Genomic DNA, 22733 nt, shown 5'->3' with positions numbered 1-22733 from the left:
CAGTCCTGACCTCGTAGCAAATCATGGAAGATTGTAATCCTGACTGCATCAATGCAATTATTGGGAGCAACCTCTAAACCCAATATGTACACGTGACGTACATACACTAAATCACTAAATGGGGACACCTATTATTGTTACATAGAGCCTTCTAGAGTTTATAGCCGGTAATACGACACAACACCACGTAATCACCCGCCCCAATCCTCCATGCTGACAGCATTTCCAAAGGCTGTCTGATACTTCCTGTGCTCGCCCCGCCCACGTTAAAGACCACACAGGCTTGCAGCGTACGTAACATACGTTTACGTTGCGTTCCAAGCCTCGGCATTGGATTGCCGTTCGCTGTATTGTCGCGTGTATTATACGTAGCCAAGCCCCGCCTTATCCTACCAGCAGCGGGTGCTTATGGAGGTGTACCCGGGTAAGTGTGGCTCGGTGTCGGTCTGTCGTTTGGCTTATATGTGAGGCAGGAGACCTGCCGTGCTCTGTAGCGGATAGAGGGCGGACAGTGTTCTTTATATTGATTCCCTTAGGAGAGGTTGGAGCGATGTGCTCCCATTGTGTTCTAGCTGAGCTCTGCTTCATGGTCCTCATCAGTCCTTTATACAGAAACATCTAGTCCTACATGTCCTTATGGAGAATGCATGTCTCTGAATACAGCCCTGCAGTAGGTGAGGAGCTGTGGCGTATGGCGTCCTGTGTGCTGTCAATGGTGGTTGTGGTTATATGGCTGCATATGTATCTGTATTATGGCCGCAAGTCCTTTCCTTACTGCCAGTCTGATCACTTGTACTGACAGCTGTCACCTCAGATAAAGCATTGTGTGGGGTAACACAGACCCCAAACATGTGGCAGCCATGTAATGCCGTGGGAAACCGCCCTTAGGGTATGTTCACTTATTCTGGATACACGGCACACAGTAATGCCAGTGAATAAGCCTTTCAAATGAACCTGCCAGCAGATCCATGCTGCCTTAAAGGGAATGTACCACCAGGCCCAGGCTGAAGCACTGGAGGCAGGCCGACCCACCCCCAGTGGGAGGAAACCCCCACCCCTCTATGATGCGGCTCCATTGATTGTAATGGAGCCGTGTCATAGAGGGGCGGGGGTTTCTTCCCACTAAGGGTGGGTCAGCCCGCCTCCAGTGCTTCAGCCTGGGCCTGGTGGTACAGTCACTTTAAAGTGACTCTATACCCACAATCTGCCATGCCAACCCCAATCCACTTGTACCTTCCGATAGCTGCTTTTAATCCAAGATCTGTCCTGGGATCCGTTCAGCAGGTGATGCAGTTATTGTGCTAAAAAACAACTTTTAAACTTGCAGCGCTGTGTCAAACTGCCGTGGCCTAGATTGTGTATGCATTAGGCTGGCACAACCTCTATTTCCCTCCTCCCCTCCTCTTCATCATTAGGAATGTTCCAGGCAGGTTTTCTTCTATTAATGAGCTGTGTGAACACTGCACATGGGCTGGATCATTAAGGCACCTGTGCGGTGTTCACTGCAGAGGAATAGGAAAAATGCCAGTGGCATTCCTAATGGTTAAGAGGGCGGGGAGGAGGGACAGAGGGGTGGTGCAAGGTTAGGGCACAGGCACTCTAGGCCATGGCTGTTTGGCACAGGGCTGCAAGTTTAAAATTAGTTGTTTTTTTTAGGACAATTACTGCATCACCTGCCGAACGGACCACAGGGCAGATCTTGTATTAAAAGCAGCTATCCGAAGGTACAAGTGGTTTGAGGGGGACATATTGTGGGTACAGAGTCGCCAAATGAATCATTCACCATGAGCTTACAATTTAGAAAAGACTTCATTGTACACTCACTAGAGACAATTTTCATACACCGCTATTAAAGTGAATGTACCATCAGGCCCGGGCTGACGCACTGGAGGCGGGCCAAGCCTCCGCCAGTGAAGGAAACCCCAGCCCCCCATATGATATGGCTCCATTGATTCTTATGGAGCTGCGTCAGAGGGATAGGGATCGGCCTGCCTTCAGTGCTTCAGCCCGGGCCTGATGGTACATTCACTTTAAGGGTACAAACCCACACACCGTATACACAGCAGATAAGCAACAAATACGCAGCAAATACGCAGCAGATTTGTTGGTACAGATTTGATGCTGTGTTCAGTTATTTAGATATAATCTGCTGCGTTTTTGCTGCGTATTTGCTGCGTGTTTGCTGCGTATTTGCTGCGTATCGCAGCAGTAAATACGCTGCTTATACGGCGTGTGGGTTTATACCCTAAAGATTGCTGTATGTTTGGGGACCACTCCACAGCTAGAGGACTCTACAGAAATGGTGAAGAGATCCCTGCCTGGTTCAGCTTAATGGGCTTGTCTTTTTTATCAGTTTTAATAACCGCTTAAATTGATATTCTTGTTGGTAGGTCTCAGAAATGTGACCAATAAATGGAAAAATAAATCATTCTTAAATTAAATGTTTTTTTTTTTTTTTTTTACTTTGAAAGGTTGTAGGTGAGAAAAATGTCTTTGTACGATGATTTAGGAGTGGAGACGAGTGATTCAAAAACAGAAGGATGGTCAAAGAACTTCAAGCTTTTACAGTCACAGCTGCAGGTTAAAAAGGCAGCCCTAACACAAGCAAAGGTAAGTGTAAAGGTGGTGTCACGCTGCCTTTTTCTGGGAAAAAATTTAATGAGGGGCGCGTGGCGTTCTTTTTCAGAAAAAATGCTGCAGTCGTAGAATCAATAGTTTGTAGAAGTTATTCCTTCCAGAGACTTCCATACGTTTTACCAGCTTAAAAATATTCATGAGTAAACATGTTTGTTATTTTTGTGACAATTTTTGCTCCTAAAGGCAATCTGTGATTCATGTTACAAACTGCTGACACTTTTGGTGGCTGTTAGGACAGGGATACACATTGTATGTTTTATGTATAATCTTTTATGTATCTGTCTGTGCTTCTAGAACGTAGAAAAATGCTTTTGTTCTATAGAATCAAGAGGGCTTTCCCGAGCTCATGAAGGGCCGCAAGCTGTAACATCTCCTTTCTCTTTCTCACATATGTGACCCTGCTTAGGACTCCAGGTGTCAATCAAGCAGGTGGGGGGGGAGAGAGGAAGCATTACATCTTGCAGCTATTGAGGAGCTTGGAAAAGCCTCTTTGACTCCAGAGAATAAAAGAATATTACTACATCCTGGAAGCCCAGCAACATATATGAAAGGTACCATGTGTCTCCTTGTCCTCCCAGCTAACAGCAGTTTGGAAAGTGAATAACAGCTGACAGATTCTCTTTAACCTGTTGATGACATTAGTCTATAGAGCAAGCTCAGGAAGCAAGTCTGCCGTATACACGGCGCCTGATTGGCTGGTCTGCCTTTATTTGTTGTGTGATAGTTGTGGTGGTGTGGTGCCATTTTGCCCCAGGCCTCTGCTAAGCTGCATAGGCTGCCGTGGGTCTGGGTTTGCTACAGGCGGTCTTCAGTAAGTACAACGGTAAGTAAGTAAAGGCCCTATTCCACGGGTCGTTTAGAGGAGCAATATCGTTCGTATTCGGCCGATATCGGCCGCTACGAACGATATTCGTCCCGTGGAATAGAGTGCAACGATCAGCCGACATCGTTCATGTCGGCTGATCGTTGCAGTCGCTTGTTTTTCAACATGTTGAAAAACAAGCGACTGATATAGCAGCGATCTGCTGCCGTCGCTCCGTTGAATAGGAGCATCGGCAGCAGGCGCTGCTGTATCCTATGGGCTGCCCGGACGATCAGCGATCCCCCGGGCAGCCCCCCCAGCAGCTCCCCGCTGCCCCTCCCGCACTCACCCGCTCGCTGCAGCCGCGTTGAATAGCGGCGGCAGCGAGCGGGGAACGAGGAGCAAATGAGCGCTAATAGCGCTCGTTTGCTCCTCCAAACGACTCGTGGAATAGGGGCATTAGTATAGCTTATTTTCACCTTATATCTGCTCATGTCTGATGCTTTGAGTGGTCTACAGAGCTGAAATATTTCCTTAATAAAAGAGAGATGAAGAGAGCCATATGGGCAACAAATGACATTCCTACTGGTAGACTGCCTAATAAATCCCCCCAATGTACGTTTGACTACTTCAGTGTATTGTATGTTGCAGCCTGTAGTATCTACGTACCAGAACATTAACATGAAATTTAAACTAGATCTTGAACTGTATTTTCAAATTGTGACATATTTCTTCTAAAATCTAATAAAAAATGCTTAAAGGGGTATTCCACCCAAAAAAATTTCTTTCAAATCAACTGGTGCCATAAAGTGCCAGAGATTTGTAATTCACTTCTATTAAAAAATCTTAAGTCTTCCAGTACTTATCAGCTGCTGTGTGTCCAGCAGGAAGTGGTGTTTTCTTTCCTGTCTGATTCAGTGCTCTCTGTTGCCTCCTCTGTCCATGTCAGGAACTGTCCAAAGCAGGAGCAAATCCCCAAAGAAAACCTCTCCTGCTCTCCAGACATGGGGATACAGCAGCTGATAAGTACTGGAAGGCTTGAGATTTTTTAATAGAAGTAAATTACAAATCTCTGGCACTTCATGGCAGCAGTTGATTTGAAAGAAAACATTTTTTGGTGAACTACCCCTTTAAAGGGGAAATATAAATTGGAATCTTGTCGATGCCCACTGAGCAGAGGCAAAAGATATTAAATCACTAAATCATTGTGTGTGTATGTATGTGTGTGTATATATATATATATATATATATATATATATATATATATATATATATGTATATATATATATATATATAAAGTTTTGAATGCTGGTTCAATTTCTATTGTTTAGCAGAGTAGTAGGAATTTGTTGCGGCACTAAAATAATGTATTCTTGTTTTTCTGTAGACTCAGAGGACAAAACAGAGTACGGTTCTTGCTCCTGTAATTGACCTTAAACGAGGCAGTACAGATGATCGGCAGATTATTGATACCCCACCCCACGTGGCTGCCGGGATAAAGGTATTATTAATGTCTTGCTAGTAAAACGGATCTGTTACCTTAGGACTACCCCATACAGGTATGCTGCAGGACTATTGAAAGAAACAGCGGAAAAAAATATTGTGAAGTTTGGCTGTGGGAATGATCAAAGAATATGGTGGACCTATAGCCCTCCTCACAATAATGGACTGGCTCATGTGTATACACGAATACTCAGCAAAGTATCAGTCACCAAGGAGAGGGGTGCAGGGAGTACACCTTTCTGGTTCAGTACTTTCTGAATGCAGCCCCACAATTTCAATAACCATTCTTGGTTTTGGTCAGTCCTATCTTATTTTACATGCACTAGAAGTACTTCTAACTTGACTTTTTGTTAATTTTCCGGATGTTTTGTTGGCTGCTTTAGGACCCTGTTCCGGGTGGGTTTTCTACAGGCGATGTCTTGGTTCCATTAGCAGATGAGTATGATCCCATGTACCCTAATGAATTTGAAAAAGTAATAAAACGTCAGAGAGAGGAAAGGCAACGTCAGCGTGAGCTGGAAAGGCAGAAAGAAATCGAAGAGAGAGAAAAGTAAGTGATTGTTTAGTGAAATTTATTAGAAAATGCATTTACTTATTTGTTACCCAACAAATCCTTAGTAGAGTGTGGAGTATTTACTGTAGCTTCCTAGTATTTATTCTATTTCCCACTACTTATGTATGTCAATCGCTCATGTCAGTCACTGTTCCCTGTGGGCTGCACTTTTTTCCTGTACCAAACACATACAGTAGTTCTAGGATGCAAATAATAATAAATAAAAACAATAATAATAATTTGGATAGTGCCAACAGATTACGCAGCTCTTAATGAAGGCTATATTCACATTTAACTTGATGCTACGTTTGTGGTTTATTGCTAAACCTGCAAAATAGTATGCCGACATATACCAAGGTGTGCTTGCACTAGATCCATTGATTTTAGTGGACTGAACAGTTTAATAGTGACTATGTTCCCACACTGTACAACGTCTGTTCTGTTGTGAATGGCCACTGTATAACGCTACCTGCGGCCCGAGTTAACGATCATTAATTTCAACCGTAGGTAGCATTAAACAATGTCCGTTCATGGGTAAATGGATATTTTGTACAGCGTGGGAACGTAGTCTAAAGCTACGTTCTGTCTACAGAACACATGCTTTGAAGACTTCAAATATTTGCACAACTCCTTACACGGAAACTGACAGCACAGATATGCATACATCTGTGCTGCCAGTATCCCGTTGCCGATCACACCAGCACTGCATGCATATCTGCACAAACACTGTGTGATCCAGCATGTTGCTAGAAAAACCTTCTTTATTCCGAACTAATAGTGTCATAGACGTGGGTCTGTGATACTGTGAACTTCTGCCCTGCTCTCTGTTTGCTGCCATATCTTCAGGCCGCCACCCATCTCCTCCAGAATGATTGACAGTTTGGGATAAAGAACGTTTTCTAGCAACACACCAGATCACACAGCAACAGTGAAGGCATGTATGCATTGCTAGTGTGGTCGGCAATGGGAACGGATATATGCATATTTGTGCTGTCTGTTTCCCTTTTTAATTGGGTTTTCTGAGTTACTTTTACTTGTCACCTATCCACAGAATAGGGGACAAGTATAAGATCTTGGGGGTGGGGGGGCCTTTGGGGGTCTGACCTCTGGGGCCCCCCTGGGGGTTTTCTATAATGGCACCCCTTCTCATTCGTTTTATCTGTACAAAAGTGGGAAAAAAACTTACACCCTAAAAATATTATTTACCACAAAATGGTTCCTACAAAAGCTACAACGTGTCCTACAAAAAAACAAGGTCTTGTATAGCCACATAAATATATGTATAGCCAAATAAATAAAGTTATGACTGCTGTTTGACCATCTTAAGGGTATGTGCACACTACAGAATTTAAACTGGAAATTTTGGGGCAGATTGTGCTTGAAAAATCCTATTGAATCAATGGGACTGGCAGAATTTTCGTTTAAAATTCCTTGCCTATTCCATAGTGTGCACCCTTAAAGGAGAAGTCCGGCCAAAATTTATTTTTTATATGTTATTACTGATGGAAAGTTATATAATTTTCTAATGTACATTAATTATGGGAAATGCTCATATACTGCTATTTCCCTTAATTTAGTGTATCAGGAAGTGTTAGAATTATCTCTGAAGCAGTGACGTCACGACGAAAGGTGTAATTCCTATGGAGTGTCCAGCAGGGGGCGCACTATATATAGAAGTCAATGAGTACCATTGACTTCTATATATAGTGCGCCCCTGCTGGACACTCCATTGGAATTACAATGGATGTGTATGTAAATGTAGTATACAGTGTTTTTGATTGAATACATTTATGAAATACTTTGGGGATCAAGTGTCCTTGCTCCCCAAAGTATTCCATAAATGTAAGCAATCAGTACATAACAGTGAGCCCGCCGAATAGCCGCGGGATCCGATCCCAAGAACACTAAACAGGGCGTGGAAGACAACCAAAGGAGGGGGTGGGGACCTGGCCATGTCATTACAGCGGAGCCGGAGCTAAAAAAAAAACGCTGCATGCGCATTTACATGGAACCCTGTGAAGGCGGGCAGGGGGAGACGACCAGCAACACCACAAAGGCGGCGCTGCACTAGGGCACGAACGCTTCTGCCCCGCCTCTTAGACACGGCAGCCCCGCTACTAAAGTTGGATTTTCTGCCTCCTCAAAGCCTAACCTGCTTTACAAAACATACCACCAGAAAGGACTTCGCCTAAGCTACAACAAGGTATAAGTAGTTTGGGGGGTTTCACAGTGACTACAGAGTCGCTTTAAGTAGTTAAACAGTACTGTTGCACTCAAAGCTGATAGAGATCCTGCATGTTGGTGACATATCCACAGACCAGGTCTCCGGAAGAGGTTTTGGCACTATTGCGTAACAAATAATCTATGACTACATTTAATATTTTAATTCTGCTGAACTTCTAGTCATTTGGATTATACTTGGCGGGTTAGTTATTAATAAAACAGCATCTAATCTACTCAGTGATGAAACGGATTTGATTTAATACTATTAATCTTTCCAGTGCACGTCCGTCCTGATAGACCTCACTGTGTATTCTGATAGCCATGCTGTTATCCCTTGCTTAATATGGGTCTGGTCTCCTCCTGCTGTGCGGTGGCAGTGTAGCACTACAAAACTAGATGGTACACTGAGATCACATTTCACTTTCACTGGTCCTGCAATGAATAACCATTTTATTTCATGTTAAAAAGGGTTTATTAGAAAAGCATAGATCTCATCAAGTGTAAGCTTCAAAAAGTGACTTTTTTTTCTTAATAAACTTAGGTTTTTCCACTGACTGAAATGCATTTTAACGCTCCAATTTTTTAGTCCGTAAGACAAACGTGACACTGCCCACAGTAACATAACCTACATAATGATTAACAAGACAACATTATACAAAAGTATATCTTTATTTCTAAATCAGATTTGGTAATAAAATCCATAAATTTGCACAATACACTATCTATCTTGATGTAAAAGGAGGTAGTCATAGAGGTAAACTGGTCATATATAGAATAATCCTTAGTCACAATAGGGTATGCAGTACAAGCCCTGAAAAAGGAAAAATGTGGTAACCCACACGTATATGATAATACTAAAGAATAAGGGGCTTACTGATGGTTAACAGAAACAGACCAGAATCCAAAAAATATATATAAAGAATAACAATTACAAAGACAAACCAAGCTTTTGATGTCTCACTCCACCACAACCACTGAGGCCCCCGATCTGGGGGCCCCAATGGTTGCAGTGGAGTGAGTAGCAGCTCAGTGCTACAATTCCCAGGATGCATGGATTTCCATTAGTCCTACCACCCTGCCTACTTGCCTCCCACAGCACTCCTACCCAAGCCTTCCCCAATCAGAACTGCTTCAGAACATTGCTCTTCACAGCAAGTTTGTAAATCAGCTGCATCATTCCCTGTCTGCTCTTCTGTTGGTGTCATTGTTCCACACAGGGCAGCAAGCATGCTGTAAACACAAGATCCAGCCTAGCCTTCGGAGACTGTGTTGTCTTGGGAGAAAGGGAGGAGTCTTGGAGCTGTGTGCAGTTATCACTCACTCACTCACACAGCATTAGACATTTTCCTCCAATTTTTGCCTAAAATATGGCTAAACCATATTACAGGGCAAGCTCTTAGATTGTAAGCTCTAGTGATCAGGGCGATAATGTGCTGTGGAACGTGTTGATGCCATATAAATATAACTCATCATAAAATGTGGTTTGTTTTCGTTTTTTTAGGCGAAGAAAGGACCGACATGAAGCTAGTGGGTTTTCCCGTAGGCCAGATCCTGAATCTGATGAAGATGAAGATTACGAAAGAGAGCGGCGAAAAAGAGGTCAGTAGTTGTAAGAGAGCAAAACATTCTAGAAAACTCCAATTTGATGTATCATGACCTGAATTCTTATGCAGCAAAAGGGTAATAGATTTCACTATCCACCTTGTCCATGCTTACTATGCAATACAACAAAAAAACTGCATAAAGTTCACCAAAAACTTCACGTGAATCCCGCCCTAACATAAGAAATTAGCGGGGTGGTCTTTATCTATCCTTGGCATCCTGGCTTTGTCTGTGTCTCTTTACTTGAATTAAAGGAGAAGTCTGGCCAGACCCATTTTTTAAGCAAGTGCAGGGGAGGACAAAAGAAAAGAAGCATGACCTTACGTCCCCCGCTCCAGAGCTGGTGGCCGCATACCACTGCTCAGGTCCCCGGGTCCTGATGTGAGGCGGGACCCCACTACTGACGCTAACTGGCTGAGCAGACCTTACACATCACAACCTGGGTCACCACATGGAAGCAGCTGGGGACCAGAGCTGCAGAATGTGCCACCAGCGCTGGAGTGGGGGAGGTAAGAGCACTTTATTTCTTTTATTCTCCCCCTTCCCAGCACTTACTGAAAAAATGGGTCTGTCCAGACTTCTTCTTTTAGGGTACAAACACACACACCATATACGCAGCGTATTTTCTGCTGCGATACGCAGCAGATTAGATCTTAATAACTGAACACAGCATCAAATCTGCTGCGTATACGATGTGTGTGTTTGTACCCTTAGGGTGCGTTCACACCTACAGGATCTGCAGCAGATTTGATGCTGTGTTCAGTTATTTAAATGAAATCTGCTGCAGAAAATCAGCTGCAGATCCTGTAGGTGTGAACGCAAGGTGAGAAGTTGTAAAATTCAGTTTTGGCTTTTTATCTCGCTTACAGCTTAGAGAACTATTACACTTATTTATATAAATAAGGGAATATACTTACCTGGTGGGATAACTATGGTTGCTAATTATATATATTGAACTATGCAGTTGCACACTTTCAGCTACATTTTTCTGAATGGAGTAGACTGAATGATTGTCATGAATGAACACCGAAGGCTGCTCCCAGGATCAGGATTAAGAGATGTATTGTTCACATGTTGAATTAAATGTAGACACCGTTTTTGCTAATCTGTATTACTAGGATTTATGACATGAGCCTCTGCTTCAGACTCTGTAATTCAAGGGCAGATGCTCTCAGACTAGACTATACTACTCTTCAGGATTTTTTTTGCCTTCCCTTTTACATATTACATAAGGGGTGATAATAGAAGGCACATGCTTGGTGGCTGATGAAAGTATTTAGAAAATATTAAAGCTGTATACTTACCTGTCCATGCTCTCAGTGTTGCCCTGCCTGTTTTCTGGTCCCTGCGGCCGCCATTGAGGCTTTTGAAGTGGCAGGCCAATCACTGGCCGTGGCGCTGTCCCGTCTTGGTCAGTGATTAGTTTAGCAGCCTGTCACAGCAAAGATGTGTCAGCGACTACTGTGGAGAACGGAGAAAAGCCAGTCAGCATGGAAAGGTAAGTAAAACTTTATTTTTTTTCTATATACGCAGCAAGGGCTGCACGGACATTAATAACAATGTCCATGCAGCCCTTGCTTGCACGATCATTAAGCTGTGTAATAGGCTAAGTTAGTAAGCACCGATCTAGCAGATCGACACTCGTATACATCAAATGTCAGTGTGTATTATGACCTTTAGTAAGTGTAAATGCTTACAGCTTAACACCTATACACAGGATTTAAAATGTCTTAATTGATGGGGGTGAAACTGCCAGGACCCTAATGAATCAACCCCTTTAAGACCATGTGTATTACTTGTAGGCTAGGTCTACACTTAAGTTTTTTCACTCCCCAAAAAAATACTTTTATCCATTTATGAGCAAAATAAGTTTTCTACTATGCGTGTCATAATTTTGTTTATCTTTTTACAGCGATGGGAGGAGCAGCTATTGCACCACCTACATCACTTGTTGAGAAGGATCGGGAATGTAAGTGTTAGTATTTTTTTTTTTTTTTATTTCGTAAAAAATTAAGCTGCCGGGGTAGGGGCATAGAATAAACAAGCATACCTACCTAGCTGCGGGATCAGGATCTGTCTCCTTTTCCAATCACTGTCTTGAGTGGGACACCACTGTGGGCAGTGGTTGGCTGAGGTGGCTGCTCCTAAGGAAAAAGATCGAGGGATCAGACAGATGTGAACAAGAACTGAGGGGAGCAGCAAAGGACTGGGCCTAGGAAAGTAAGTTTGTGTTGTTTAGTATCTCCTCTCGCTCCAAAGCATATTAATTTTTACTTTAATTTTAAGAAGTTGTTTTTTTTTTTTTTTGTTTTTTTTTGTTTTTTTTTGTCTCATAATACTTAATAGTTAAAAAATTCAAAAGTGTTAAAGGGGTTGTCCTGTGTTAGACAAATGCTGTTATATAGACAACAAAAAGCCTATGCTTACCTTTACCCCCTGTGTTGGCCTACATCTCCGGTGTCTCCACTGATCACAGCTGCCTCAACTTCTGTGAAAAATTCCTCTTGGAAGGGACAGCCTGCTCACCAAGACAGGACAGTGCTATGGTCAGTCATTGGTTGATTGGGCTGTCACTCCCAAAACAAATTCTGTGTAAAGAGGGCATTGCATGAGATTGGAAAGTATACATCACTTCCTGCTGGGCATACAGCAGCTGATAAGTACTGTTTCTCTCCTTAAGGGTAGCGCCCCATGTACCGTATCACAGCTGATTTGATGGTGTGGATCCGCAGCAGATTTGATCTAAACAACTGAAAACAGCATCAAATCTACACCATCAAATCTGCTGCAGATCCTGTAAAAATCTGCTGTGGATCCTGTACGTGTGAACGCACCATAAATAAAAGTGATTTACAAATCTGTATAACTTAATGACAACAGTTGATTAAAAAAAAAAAAAACTCTGGAGTACCACTTTAAATACTTACTTCATTTTAAAGTTAGTCATTCAGACATTAAGTACAAATCGGATACATATAAAAAGTATAATCAGTGCCAAAATCCAGAAGTTTAATGTTTTCTCTATAAATACATTGTCTCATGTTTTTGTGATGATTTCCTTTTAGCCATTGTGCCATCTTATGATGAGGAGCCTAGGCCCCGTCCACCTATACCTAAAGCAGCAATTCCACCTCCTATATATGATGAGCCAGAGAGACCTCGGTCACCATCTGGGCCCAGCAATTCCTTTATTGCAAACATGGGGTAAGAGTTTTCTTAGACAAAAGGCATTTATAGGCCCGTTCACACTGAGCAAAAGTGTCCACAGTGTGGGCTCCGCTTGAAATTCCGCCACTTTTGCTCAGTGTGAACAGGCCCTAAGACTGTTAGTGTCGTCCTGATTTTTATTTTTCAAATATTCCTTATATTTACTTGGTACATTGCTGTGTAGCAAATGAACTCAAATATGTGCGGAAATATTTTGTATGCTTATTCTGTTATTTATGCTGAGTCTAAAGAATTAAGTGTATAATTTTTAAAAGCTAAGATATTAAAGGGATATACAGTATTAAATATTTTTATCAATTGCAGGGCTTGGGGCTAAAAATCCCTGGCCCCAAGCAGCTTGTGCTGTGGCTTTTAGTTGTTGACTGCAGACGAGATGTCAGAGCAGGACTTGCCTGCCCAGCCAATGGCTGGCTGAGACGTGACATTCTCCATATTTAGTGATTGGCTTAAGAGGGTTGGTACTGCTGAGAAATGGGTAAGAGATAAGAAGTGGAGAACTAGAACAAGCTGCAAGTGCTGGGCTCAGGAAGTATGACTTTTTTTTTTTTTTTTTATATCCAGATGCAGCTATATATATAAAACATTTTTTTTAGTACTGTAATACCTCTTTTAGGGTATAAACCCACACACCGTATATGCAGCAGATATGCAACAAATACGCAGCAGATTTGGTGGTGCAGATTTGATGCTGTGTTCAGTTATTTAGATCTAATCTGCTGAGATTTTGCTGCGAGTTTGCTGCGAGTTTGCTGCGTATCGCAGCAGTAAATACGCTGCATATACGGTGTGTGGGTTTATACCCTTAAGGAAATCTTTTCACATTTCAAAACTGCTGTCATTGAAACATTAAAAGAGCAAACTATAGTGGTGTCATTAATCACAAACCCCCTGTTGTCAGTCACGGACAGCTCTTGCTTAGAACACTGGAAGGGACCTCTGGGCACTTGGTATTGCATCAAAGTTTTATTAATTGATGATGTGTTTCAAAATTTAAACCAATCAGCACAATTGTGCTTATATAGTTTCCAGCTGCACAGTAGCTCTATACTCAAGGCTACCAGCCACGTCTGCAGCAGTAGCTTTAGATCGGGGAAAAGGTAGTTTTAATCGCGCATACGAGGCTGGGAGAGGGGCGGCAAGCAGTCGTTGTGGGGGAGCCGCCCTCTGTCTGTCAATCATCCCTGCCTGTCAGCATGCAATGCGAGGATAATTGACAGGCAGAGAAGATCCATTAGTAGCCACTCTGCTTGGAATCCTCCAATTGCGATCCAGTTAAATAGAGTGCTTACGAATTGTATGTACATATCCTATTTTCATGTCAATGTTCTTTTTGTACTTTTGACATTTTGGTGTATGTAAAAAGAAAAAGGTGGGGAAACCTCAGTTTTCCAAAAAATCTTTAATAAAAAATTATCTGAATTAAAAAATCATCCCTGCCCAGGCGCTGACAGGCCATGACTAGTCAAGAGCGGCTCCCCGCCCAGATGGCTAGTTGACACCCTTCTACCAGCCTTGTGTGCCAGATAACAACTACCTTTTTTCCCCATCTAAAGTGCCCGCCGCAGCTGTGGCTGGTTGCCTTGTGACACAGTAGCTTTATACTGTGCATCTGGGAACCATATCGGCACAATCATGCTGATCGGTTTCCTTTTAAGCGCTCTTTTTATTCAGGCAGGATGCTGCGCGTAATGTACGAGCCATTCTGTTGAGTGTACATTCTGCACATTACCAATATTTTTCTACTCTGGTTAATACCGCACATTCAGCACCTGTTCTGTTATTTTTATTTTTACTAATCCTAAACTGCTTACACTGTTAGATATGTTAGGACAAGGACACACATACATACATTTCATACAGCTGTCTGTTTTTCCAGGATTTACAAAAATGCTTTTACCGTATAGTACAAAGAGGCTTTCCCAAACTCATGAAGTGCAGTGAGCTGTAACATCTCCTTACTCCCATCAGAAGTTGATCAAGTAGGGAGGGAGGAGTAAGCAGAGTGTTACAGCTTGCTGCAATTCAGGAGTTTGGTAATGCCTCTTTGACTCTTTGTACTTTAGAATAAAGGCATTTTTCTACACTCTGGAAGCACAGACAGGTATATGATGGGTAACATGTCTTCCTAACAGCATCGGCAGTTTGGAAAATTAAATACAGCTAACAGATTCCCTTTAAATAGCATGGTACATATTGTCAACATGCATTTCTCCACTGAACTGATCAAGGCTTAGTATCCTGTGCATATAGGTAAGCAGTATATTTAGAGATTACTTTTGCTGCCTTTGCATGTCTCCCTGGAAACTCCTTGCTTCATGTGCTGTTTGTGCTCAGTATCCTTTTTTCTTAACTTTTTGCTTTGTAGGGGAACTGTGGCTCATAAAATCATGCAAAAATATGGTTTCCGGGAAGGACAGGGACTGGGAAAACATGAGCAGGGACTTAGTACTGCATTATCCGTTGAGAAAACAAGCAAGAGAGGAGGCAAAATTATTATTGGTGATGTGGCTGACAAAGGTATGTTGTTCCTTTTATATCCAAGTAATAATTTGCAGGTATTAGAAATATAATAATGTTGGAAGATTTTCTAGGTAAACAGGGCTACACGACTATTCCTGGCTGTGCGCTCAAGAACCACACTGTCATATGACTCGTCCTCTTTTGAGTGACTGGGGATCACATTGCAACCAACAGGTGGCCTTGACTGTGAACCCCCGCAGTCACAAAAATCTTAAGTGCAGTCATTCGGCGTTTTACTACAGGTGGCTGAAGAAGTTGAATGCAGCCATAGGGTGTCCTGAAAAATATGCATACAGTCTGTGGCTGTATACCTGTTTTCCAGGCATCCTTAGGGCTGCATCCGACTTCTTCTTCAGCCACTGATATTCGAATGCAGAATGATCAGACTGAAGGATGCTCCAGTTGCCCTCATCTCTAGTGATAAAGTAGGATTCAGCATTCACAGTGAGTGATAGTTACAGCTCTATTGTCTCTTCCCCCTGCACAATGACCTCTGCACAGGTTACAGAGCCTGTCTCATATGCTCTGTGATTCACCTCCAGATACAAGCATCTCCAAATGCAGTTCACAGCAGCTCTGGCAAGAAGGCTCCAATAAAATAGAATGAAAAAATTGACTATTAGAAAAAAAATGCATCTTTATTTGTTTAGATAGTAAAAAATTTATCTGATACAGACAGCATAATAGTTACAATTATTATACGAGAATTAGTAGATTGTAAGCCTTTGCGGGCAGGGACCACAATCCCTGTATACCAGTCTGCCATTTACCTTCATATCACTTATATAGTGATAAGGAATCTAGGGCGCTTAATAAATAAATAACTACCACATTTATGGCTATGCAGGAAGCGTTGTAACATGTCATTGTTCAGGTCACATATCCAAAGCCAGATATAAACTTACCAATTGTGACCAGGTTTCTGAGTGGAATTTTTATGACTAACAGTACTCGGCAGACTGTTCCTACATGTGGGCCATATAAAAACTACACTGAGGCCATCTTCATATCACATAGCAGTGCCCAGAGTACATACTGCTACAGCTGTGCATGTTGAAATGTCCTGTTAGATAACATGTCTCTTTACTCTCCCAGGGACATACATGCCAGCAGTCAAACTCTTCTTGTGCCAGTCTCTGCGGTCAGCGATCAGCGATAGATAAAACAAGGCAGGCAGAAATCATTATTACTGTAACCTAGTTTTTAAAGCCGAAAAAGACCTGAGTTCATACAGTTCAGCCTATTCTTCTGCTGCTGATGTGCTGCATTTTGGAACAATGCCAGTAATCTAGGGCTGTTTCAATGAATCCTGCACCCTTGTTTAGCTTGGAGGGTTGCATTGTCGTGCATTGATGGAATTTCCCCTAAATATAGATGAACAAGATTCTTTGAACCCTGACCGGATCACATTAGTCACTGCTGAGTCTGACTTATTACAATGCATGCTATGCATTTATATGGAAATTCATGGAAAGGAACAGATTAAAAAGTAGATCATGAGGTGTTATTTCTAAAAGTTTAATTTTCTGGCTTGTGTTTTGCTGCAGTGGGGTAGTCTAACTTTTTGCATAACTTTTTTTTTTTTTTCCAGTTGACACATCTAAAAAAGCTGATCCAAACCCTCTAACAGAGATACTGAAGTGTCCTACAAAAGTGGTGTTATTACGGGTAAGGCTATAGAAGTTATACTCTATTTCTTGTATAGAGGTAATCTGTGTGTCAGTAACTATACATAAACAGGACTGCCTTCATCATATATTATCACATTTTATACCACAGCATGCGCAATCAAAAAATTGTCATTGTAACTTTCTTTTGCAGAATATGGTAGGTGCAGGCGAAGTGGATGAAGACCTAGAGGGTGAAACAAAAGAAGAATGTGAGAAATATGGAAAAGTTGCAAAATGTGTCATTTTTGAGGTAAATACATTCAGTTATCTTTTGTCTAATGCAGTCTCACAAGCATATACAGATATTATAATCATTATCTAGATTACATGTGACTGTGTTACTATGTAAACCTTGCAGTAGAGTATAGACTTGTTTTCCCCAGTGTTCCTATAACATTACTTAGATCGACTATTACATTACTTAGATCGACATTACTTAGGCTCGACTAAACATGAGGCCGGGCCACACGAACAATTTCTGGATTGTTTGGGTGGCCAATTAAATGTTATTGGCTGCATATCCCCTGTTTAGATATGGACATATGTGGTTGATAACGTTAATTTATACAGCTGCACAAAAGATAATCTGATGAACAAGCTCTTTTACTTATGGCTCTATTACCTTTGTAAATTGACTGTTCTTTATTGCTGTATGTACAATAGACACCTAAAAATACTAAGTGTGCCTTTAAAAGCTGGTCTGTAATAGTCAGAATACTTTCATTTTATTAGATCCCAGGAGCTCCTGACGAGGAGGCAGTGAGGATATTTTTGGAATTTGAGCGAGTGGAGTCGGCTATAAAAGGTAAATTGTGTCACTTCTGTAAATTCTGGTCAATTTGTCAAAGGTTTCCTATGGGAGGGGAGGAGGCTAAAAGATAATAGCAGTCTTTCGGAATTGCTAAGCCTGTAATGGATGAACTTTTGTTACCTACTAAATATGTATTGTCAACAGGCTTAAAGATAGTGAAACTCTGAACCTTCACATTTTGTAATTTGTGCAGTTCATTTGCTTAAAATGTGTATGGATGGCAATAATGTATTAATTGTTTTAATACTGATGTACATGCACAATGTTAGCTGTTAATAGATCCCATGGGAGTTTCTTTATTTTAGCAATTTCTGCTCATGTAAATAAAATGTCCCCAGCTGTCTACGTGACCCTATTCTGGCTGTCACCTTCATAATCTGTCAGCCTTAAGGCATTGATTATGGCCCAGATTTATCAAACTGTGAAATAATAACTGGTGTAAACTGCCCATAGCAATCAATCACAGCTCAGCTTTCATTTTACCGGAGCTGAAAGCTGAGTTGTGATTGATTGCTATGGGCAATTTACACATTGACACACTGATAAATCTGGCCCATATCTTATTTGAAAGTACCCTACTTTTAAAGTCTAAAGCCATCCATATACATAGATAGCTGAGAAACACCCCCATAACGCCAAAGTACCTAATTTAAATATTCAGATTTTGTTTAATGTAAGAAAGCACGTGCAGCAGATCTGGCATCAAAATGTACAGTTTGAATTGGCGCATAATGAAATACAAGTATGAATCGGCAGGTTTGTATGCTGTTAGCTTTCATTTATAGCATCCCCTTCCAGAGGAATAGATGAACCAGTCAAAAGGAGAGCTTAAGCCCTGCACCTACCAAATTTATCATTAATTTCTGTGTATGAAGTTTCATCATGAGAGTAGTTTACAAGCAGGGCTCCAGACTAAAAAATTTACCTAGGAGCCATTGGCTCCTAACCTGAAAAATTTAGGCGCCAAATAGAATATTTGGTCGCCAACATTTTAAAACATGTAAAATTAATGTTATGTTAAATGGGACTTAATGTACTGTGTGCAGAGGCCACAGCAGCATCCTCCTTTAGATTCTTTTTTTTCTTAGGCCCCGTTCCCACTGAGGAAAGGTAGCGGAATTCCGCGACAGAATTGTCTGCCGCGGAATGCCGTTAGCCTCCCGCTCACAATGGGAGTCTATGGGAGGCGCGCGCTCCTGCCCTGTCCGCGCTGAAGAATGAACATGTTCATTCTTCAGCGCGTACAGAGCAGGAGCGCGCGCCTCCCATAGACTCCCATTATGAGCGGGAGGCTAACGGCATTCCGCGGCAGACAATTCCGTCGCGGAATTCCGCTACCTTTCCTCAGTGGGAACGGGGCCTTAGTTTGAAAACGTTCAACATGGAAACTTGCAACTTGACAACCATATACAGTCTGACTCAGTACTTCAGCTTCACTTGGCTAGCCTTTTAATGAGGCTTACTCTTCTGAACTTGAACTTAAAGCTTGCAACTTGACAACAATATACAGTCCACTAGAATGTGTGAGGTGGTCTACAAGTCAGGTTCTGAGTCAGTGTATATACATACAGACACTGAGGGAAGTGGTACTGTGCAGTGTGTATACATACAGACACTGAGGGAAGTGGTACTGTGCAGTGTATATACATACAGACACTGAGGGAAGTGGTACTGTGCAGTGTATACATACAGACACTGAGGGAAGTGGTACTGTGCAGTGTATGCATACAGACACTGAGGGAAGTGGTACTGTGCAGTGTATGCATACAGACACTGAGGGAAGTGGTACTATGCAGTGTATACAGACAGACACTGAGGGAAGTGGTACTGTGCAGTGTATATACAGACAGACACTGAGGGAAGTGGTACTGTGCAGTGTATATACAGACAGACACTGAGGGAAGTGGTACTGTGCAGTGTATATACAGACAGACACTGAGGGAAGTGGTACTGTGCAGTGTATATACAGACAGACACTGAGGGAAGTGGTACTGTGCAGTGTATATACAGACAGACACTGAGGGAAGTGGTACTGTGCAGTGTATATACACACACACACTGAGGGAAGTGGTACTGTGCAGTGTATATACACACACACACTGAGGGAAGTGGTACTGTGCAGTGTATATACACACACACACACACACACACTGAGGGAAGTGGTACTGTGCAGTCTATACATACAAACCCCCCCCCCCCCCCCCCCCCCGCACTGACTGCCGCACCTGGCCGCCATCACAACAGACACTACCAATCCCCCGCCCAGGCCGCGGTCCCCCCACACAGATTAGTGGCCGGCCGCCACCCCTGCCGTCCCTCCGGTTGTACTCACCCACTATCCACAATCTTGGTGCCGCTGGGGTGCACTTGAAGAACCGCCGGGTGAGGAGAGGCGGGAGAGAGGCGCTGGAGGAGTGTGGCGCCTCTGCGGCCGTCCGTCCAATGAATGAAGGACGTGCGGGATGACGTCACTGGAGAAGCGTGTCCCCGCACACGTCATCCAGCACGTCCGTCATTCATTGGACGGACGGGCGCAGAGGCGCCACGTGCTTCGGTGCAGCGTGCGGAAGTCCTTAAAGAGACAGCCGCCGCCGGGGCCAGTCGCAAATGGCGCCCAGATTAATAAATCTGGGCGCCATTTGCAAGATATCAGTCGCATTGGCGACCATTTTGGTCGCCATCTGGAGCCCTGACAAGGTTCTAGCTGAGATGAGAGACATCTCCCTCTTGTCTAGTGCTCTACTATAGGTGCTGTCATCATCCTATTTCTGCCTATATAAACACTACAGGGTACATTTATTAAGTCCTTTTAGCATCAGGCTTAAAAATGCCCCCAAAGCGCCAGGACTCCCTGGATTTATGTATATGTTTTTCTGCTGAAAAAATGTTCTCTATTGCAATCTTCCAGTATTTCCAACAGTGGTGAGAGGGTGAAGTATAGCACATCTGACTTTCCTACTTTGTTGCATACCAGCAGATAGTCTGGCTTAGTATTTAGAGGAAGCACTGCGTTTTGACTACATAAATATCAGTATATTTACCTTTTTCTACACTAGTTATCTTCTTATTCTGACAGCAAAGAATGATCTGAAAGCAGTGCTTTTCCTACTGTACACACATCCAGCGATCCTCTATGCATGGTATGCAGGGGAAGCTCTGCATTTTCAAAACAGGGGGGTATAAGGCACAATAGTTTCTGACTGTACTTTTGGTTTTAAACATTTGAGGACCACACTAGAGCTTCTAGGTCAGAGACATATATAAAATAAAAGAAGTAGAAAACACAAACTTATATTTATACAAAAATAGGTTCTATTTACAACTATAGCTGCAATCCCCCTACTACCCTTCCTTCTATCCACTCTGACTAAAGCTTGTAAAGTAAGGCGGTGTCTGACTACAGCTTGTAAGGTAAGTTGGTGTCTACCAAGGTGGGATGAAAACATAATTCATGTAACCTAATAGGGCAATGTTTGTCTGTATTTAAGGCTTACATATTCATCACTTTTCATATAAATTACTAGGCTTTTTTTTTTATATGAACCACAGTGGTCAAATTACATACACAAAGTTTATAGCTTATTTCATAAGACGTATCCATGTAAGAGAAACCACCTTCTATGCCTAAACTTGTGCTGCAGAAACAGCAAAACTCTAAAGGATTACCTCACCTTCCACAGCACTCCCATGGCAATGCTTCTCTGTGCTCCCAGGCTCCACTAGTTACATTGTTTGCGGCCGCAGTGATTATGTGTAAATGCACGTCATTGCTGAAGGTTGTGTTAATTAGTCACAGGAAATCTGCAACACATTCCCACCTCCTGGTTTGTCTGTGCAAAATATAAACGTGTCCATGACCGTTCTGCAACACAAATTGACATGCTACAGATTTTGCATTGTAGGTCAATTTAAGACTAAAAGTAATGTTTACAATATGGGGCTGGAATTTCTTAAAATCTAATCTTTTCTGCTTTAGTACTTATCTACATCCACAAATTGGGCTAGAAGTTATGCCGCACATGTGGTACATTGGAGTATACCCAAAGCCTGGTTTTCAGGAACTGTGATATGATTAATAATACTAATAATAAAAAAAATAATTACTAGTAGTAGTAGTGTTAGTAGTAGTACTATTATGCATTAGTAGTAGTAGTATTATGTAGTAGTTTTTGCATTATGCTTGGAAGATTCCCCCCCCCCATCCCTCCAACTCATTCTGACTTTGATCACTGTATGGTTCTAAACAAACCTATTAGGGACACAATATAAATTATAGTTTGTTAAAATGTTACTCACAACAGACTGATTTTTTTTTTTTTTTTTTTTTTTTTACACGCAAGTGTTAATTAGCCTCACCACTAGATGGCTCCATAGCCTTAAAGACTATATTAAAGAGAAGCTGTCAGGAGAAGGGAGTGGTGTAGGTTAAAGCTGCTGCAATGAGAGACACCTAATCATAGATGAAAGTTCTACTAGAGTCTTCAATTTCCAAATGGGTCCTATTGATGCCAGATGTATTTAGTACAGATGTGCTGCACAATCTAATTCTTGAAGAATATTTAGAGGAAATAAAACCTTTTTTTATTTTTATACAGCTGTGGTGGACCTCAATGGAAGATACTTTGGTGGTCGGATAGTGAAGGCATGCTTCTACAACTTAGACAAATTCAGAACTCTGGACCTTGGGGAGTGATAATGCCTGTAGTCCTACAAGTTGTCTCTTCAGAGTGCTGTGGACCTTGTGTCATCTACCCATTAAAATATGATGTACATTTCTTGTGATAATGTTTTTTTTCTTGTTTTTATAGTATAAATCTTTTATAACCTCACTGATCTTGTGTGTCTGTACAGTTCTTTTCATTTCAATCATGGCAATGTGGCTTTGCAGAGTGTTTTTTCTAAGCTCTAACAACCTTATGGATGTGTATGTTATTTCTGTTTCTGGATATTCATGCGTAAAATCTCCCATCTCAGTATTTGTGGATGAAATCACTAGAAAATAGATTAAGGCTAGATTCACACTTGTATCACACTGGGAGTTTCTCACAGTGAAATCTGCTGTGATACTGATTTCTATTAAAGTCTATGGCACTCCACTCTCAAAACAGATTTAAATTCCACTGCAAGAACATTGTGCTATAGACTTATAAAAGTTAACTGCTTGACACCATGTTTACCTGTCTG

General features: G+C 42.0%; 1 protein-coding gene across 3 annotated transcripts; it reads left to right on the top strand.

Moving 5' to 3' along the window:
* Window positions 1–331: 331 nt before the first annotated feature.
* Window positions 332–22378, top strand: RBM17 (RNA binding motif protein 17). 3 transcript variants are annotated; one of them, XM_069978883.1, is made up of 12 exons: window positions 332–424; window positions 2472–2610; window positions 4827–4940; window positions 5326–5492; window positions 9220–9317; window positions 11233–11289; window positions 12386–12524; window positions 14914–15065; window positions 16660–16736; window positions 16890–16988; window positions 17471–17543; window positions 22145–22378. In XM_069978883.1, the coding sequence occupies exons 2-12, from the start codon at window positions 2488–2490 to the stop codon at window positions 22240–22242; spliced, it is 1197 nt and encodes a 398-aa protein (XP_069834984.1). In that variant the 5' UTR covers window positions 332–424; window positions 2472–2487; the 3' UTR covers window positions 22243–22378. The 3 variants fall into 3 exon arrangements, with proteins under 3 accessions (XP_069834984.1, XP_069834969.1, XP_069834979.1); XM_069978868.1 differs by having other exon boundaries at window positions 11233–11295; XM_069978878.1 differs by lacking the exon at window positions 332–424 and adding an exon at window positions 516–674 and having other exon boundaries at window positions 11233–11295.
* Window positions 22379–22733: the final 355 nt, after the last annotated feature.

Source organism: Dendropsophus ebraccatus, chromosome 1 (genome assembly GCF_027789765.1).
Source record: "Dendropsophus ebraccatus isolate aDenEbr1 chromosome 1, aDenEbr1.pat, whole genome shotgun sequence".
Classification (NCBI taxonomy): Eukaryota; Metazoa; Chordata; class Amphibia; order Anura; family Hylidae; genus Dendropsophus; species Dendropsophus ebraccatus.
The sequence above is the reverse complement of the archived record's forward strand: the minus strand, read 5'-3'. Positions and strand labels throughout refer to the sequence as shown.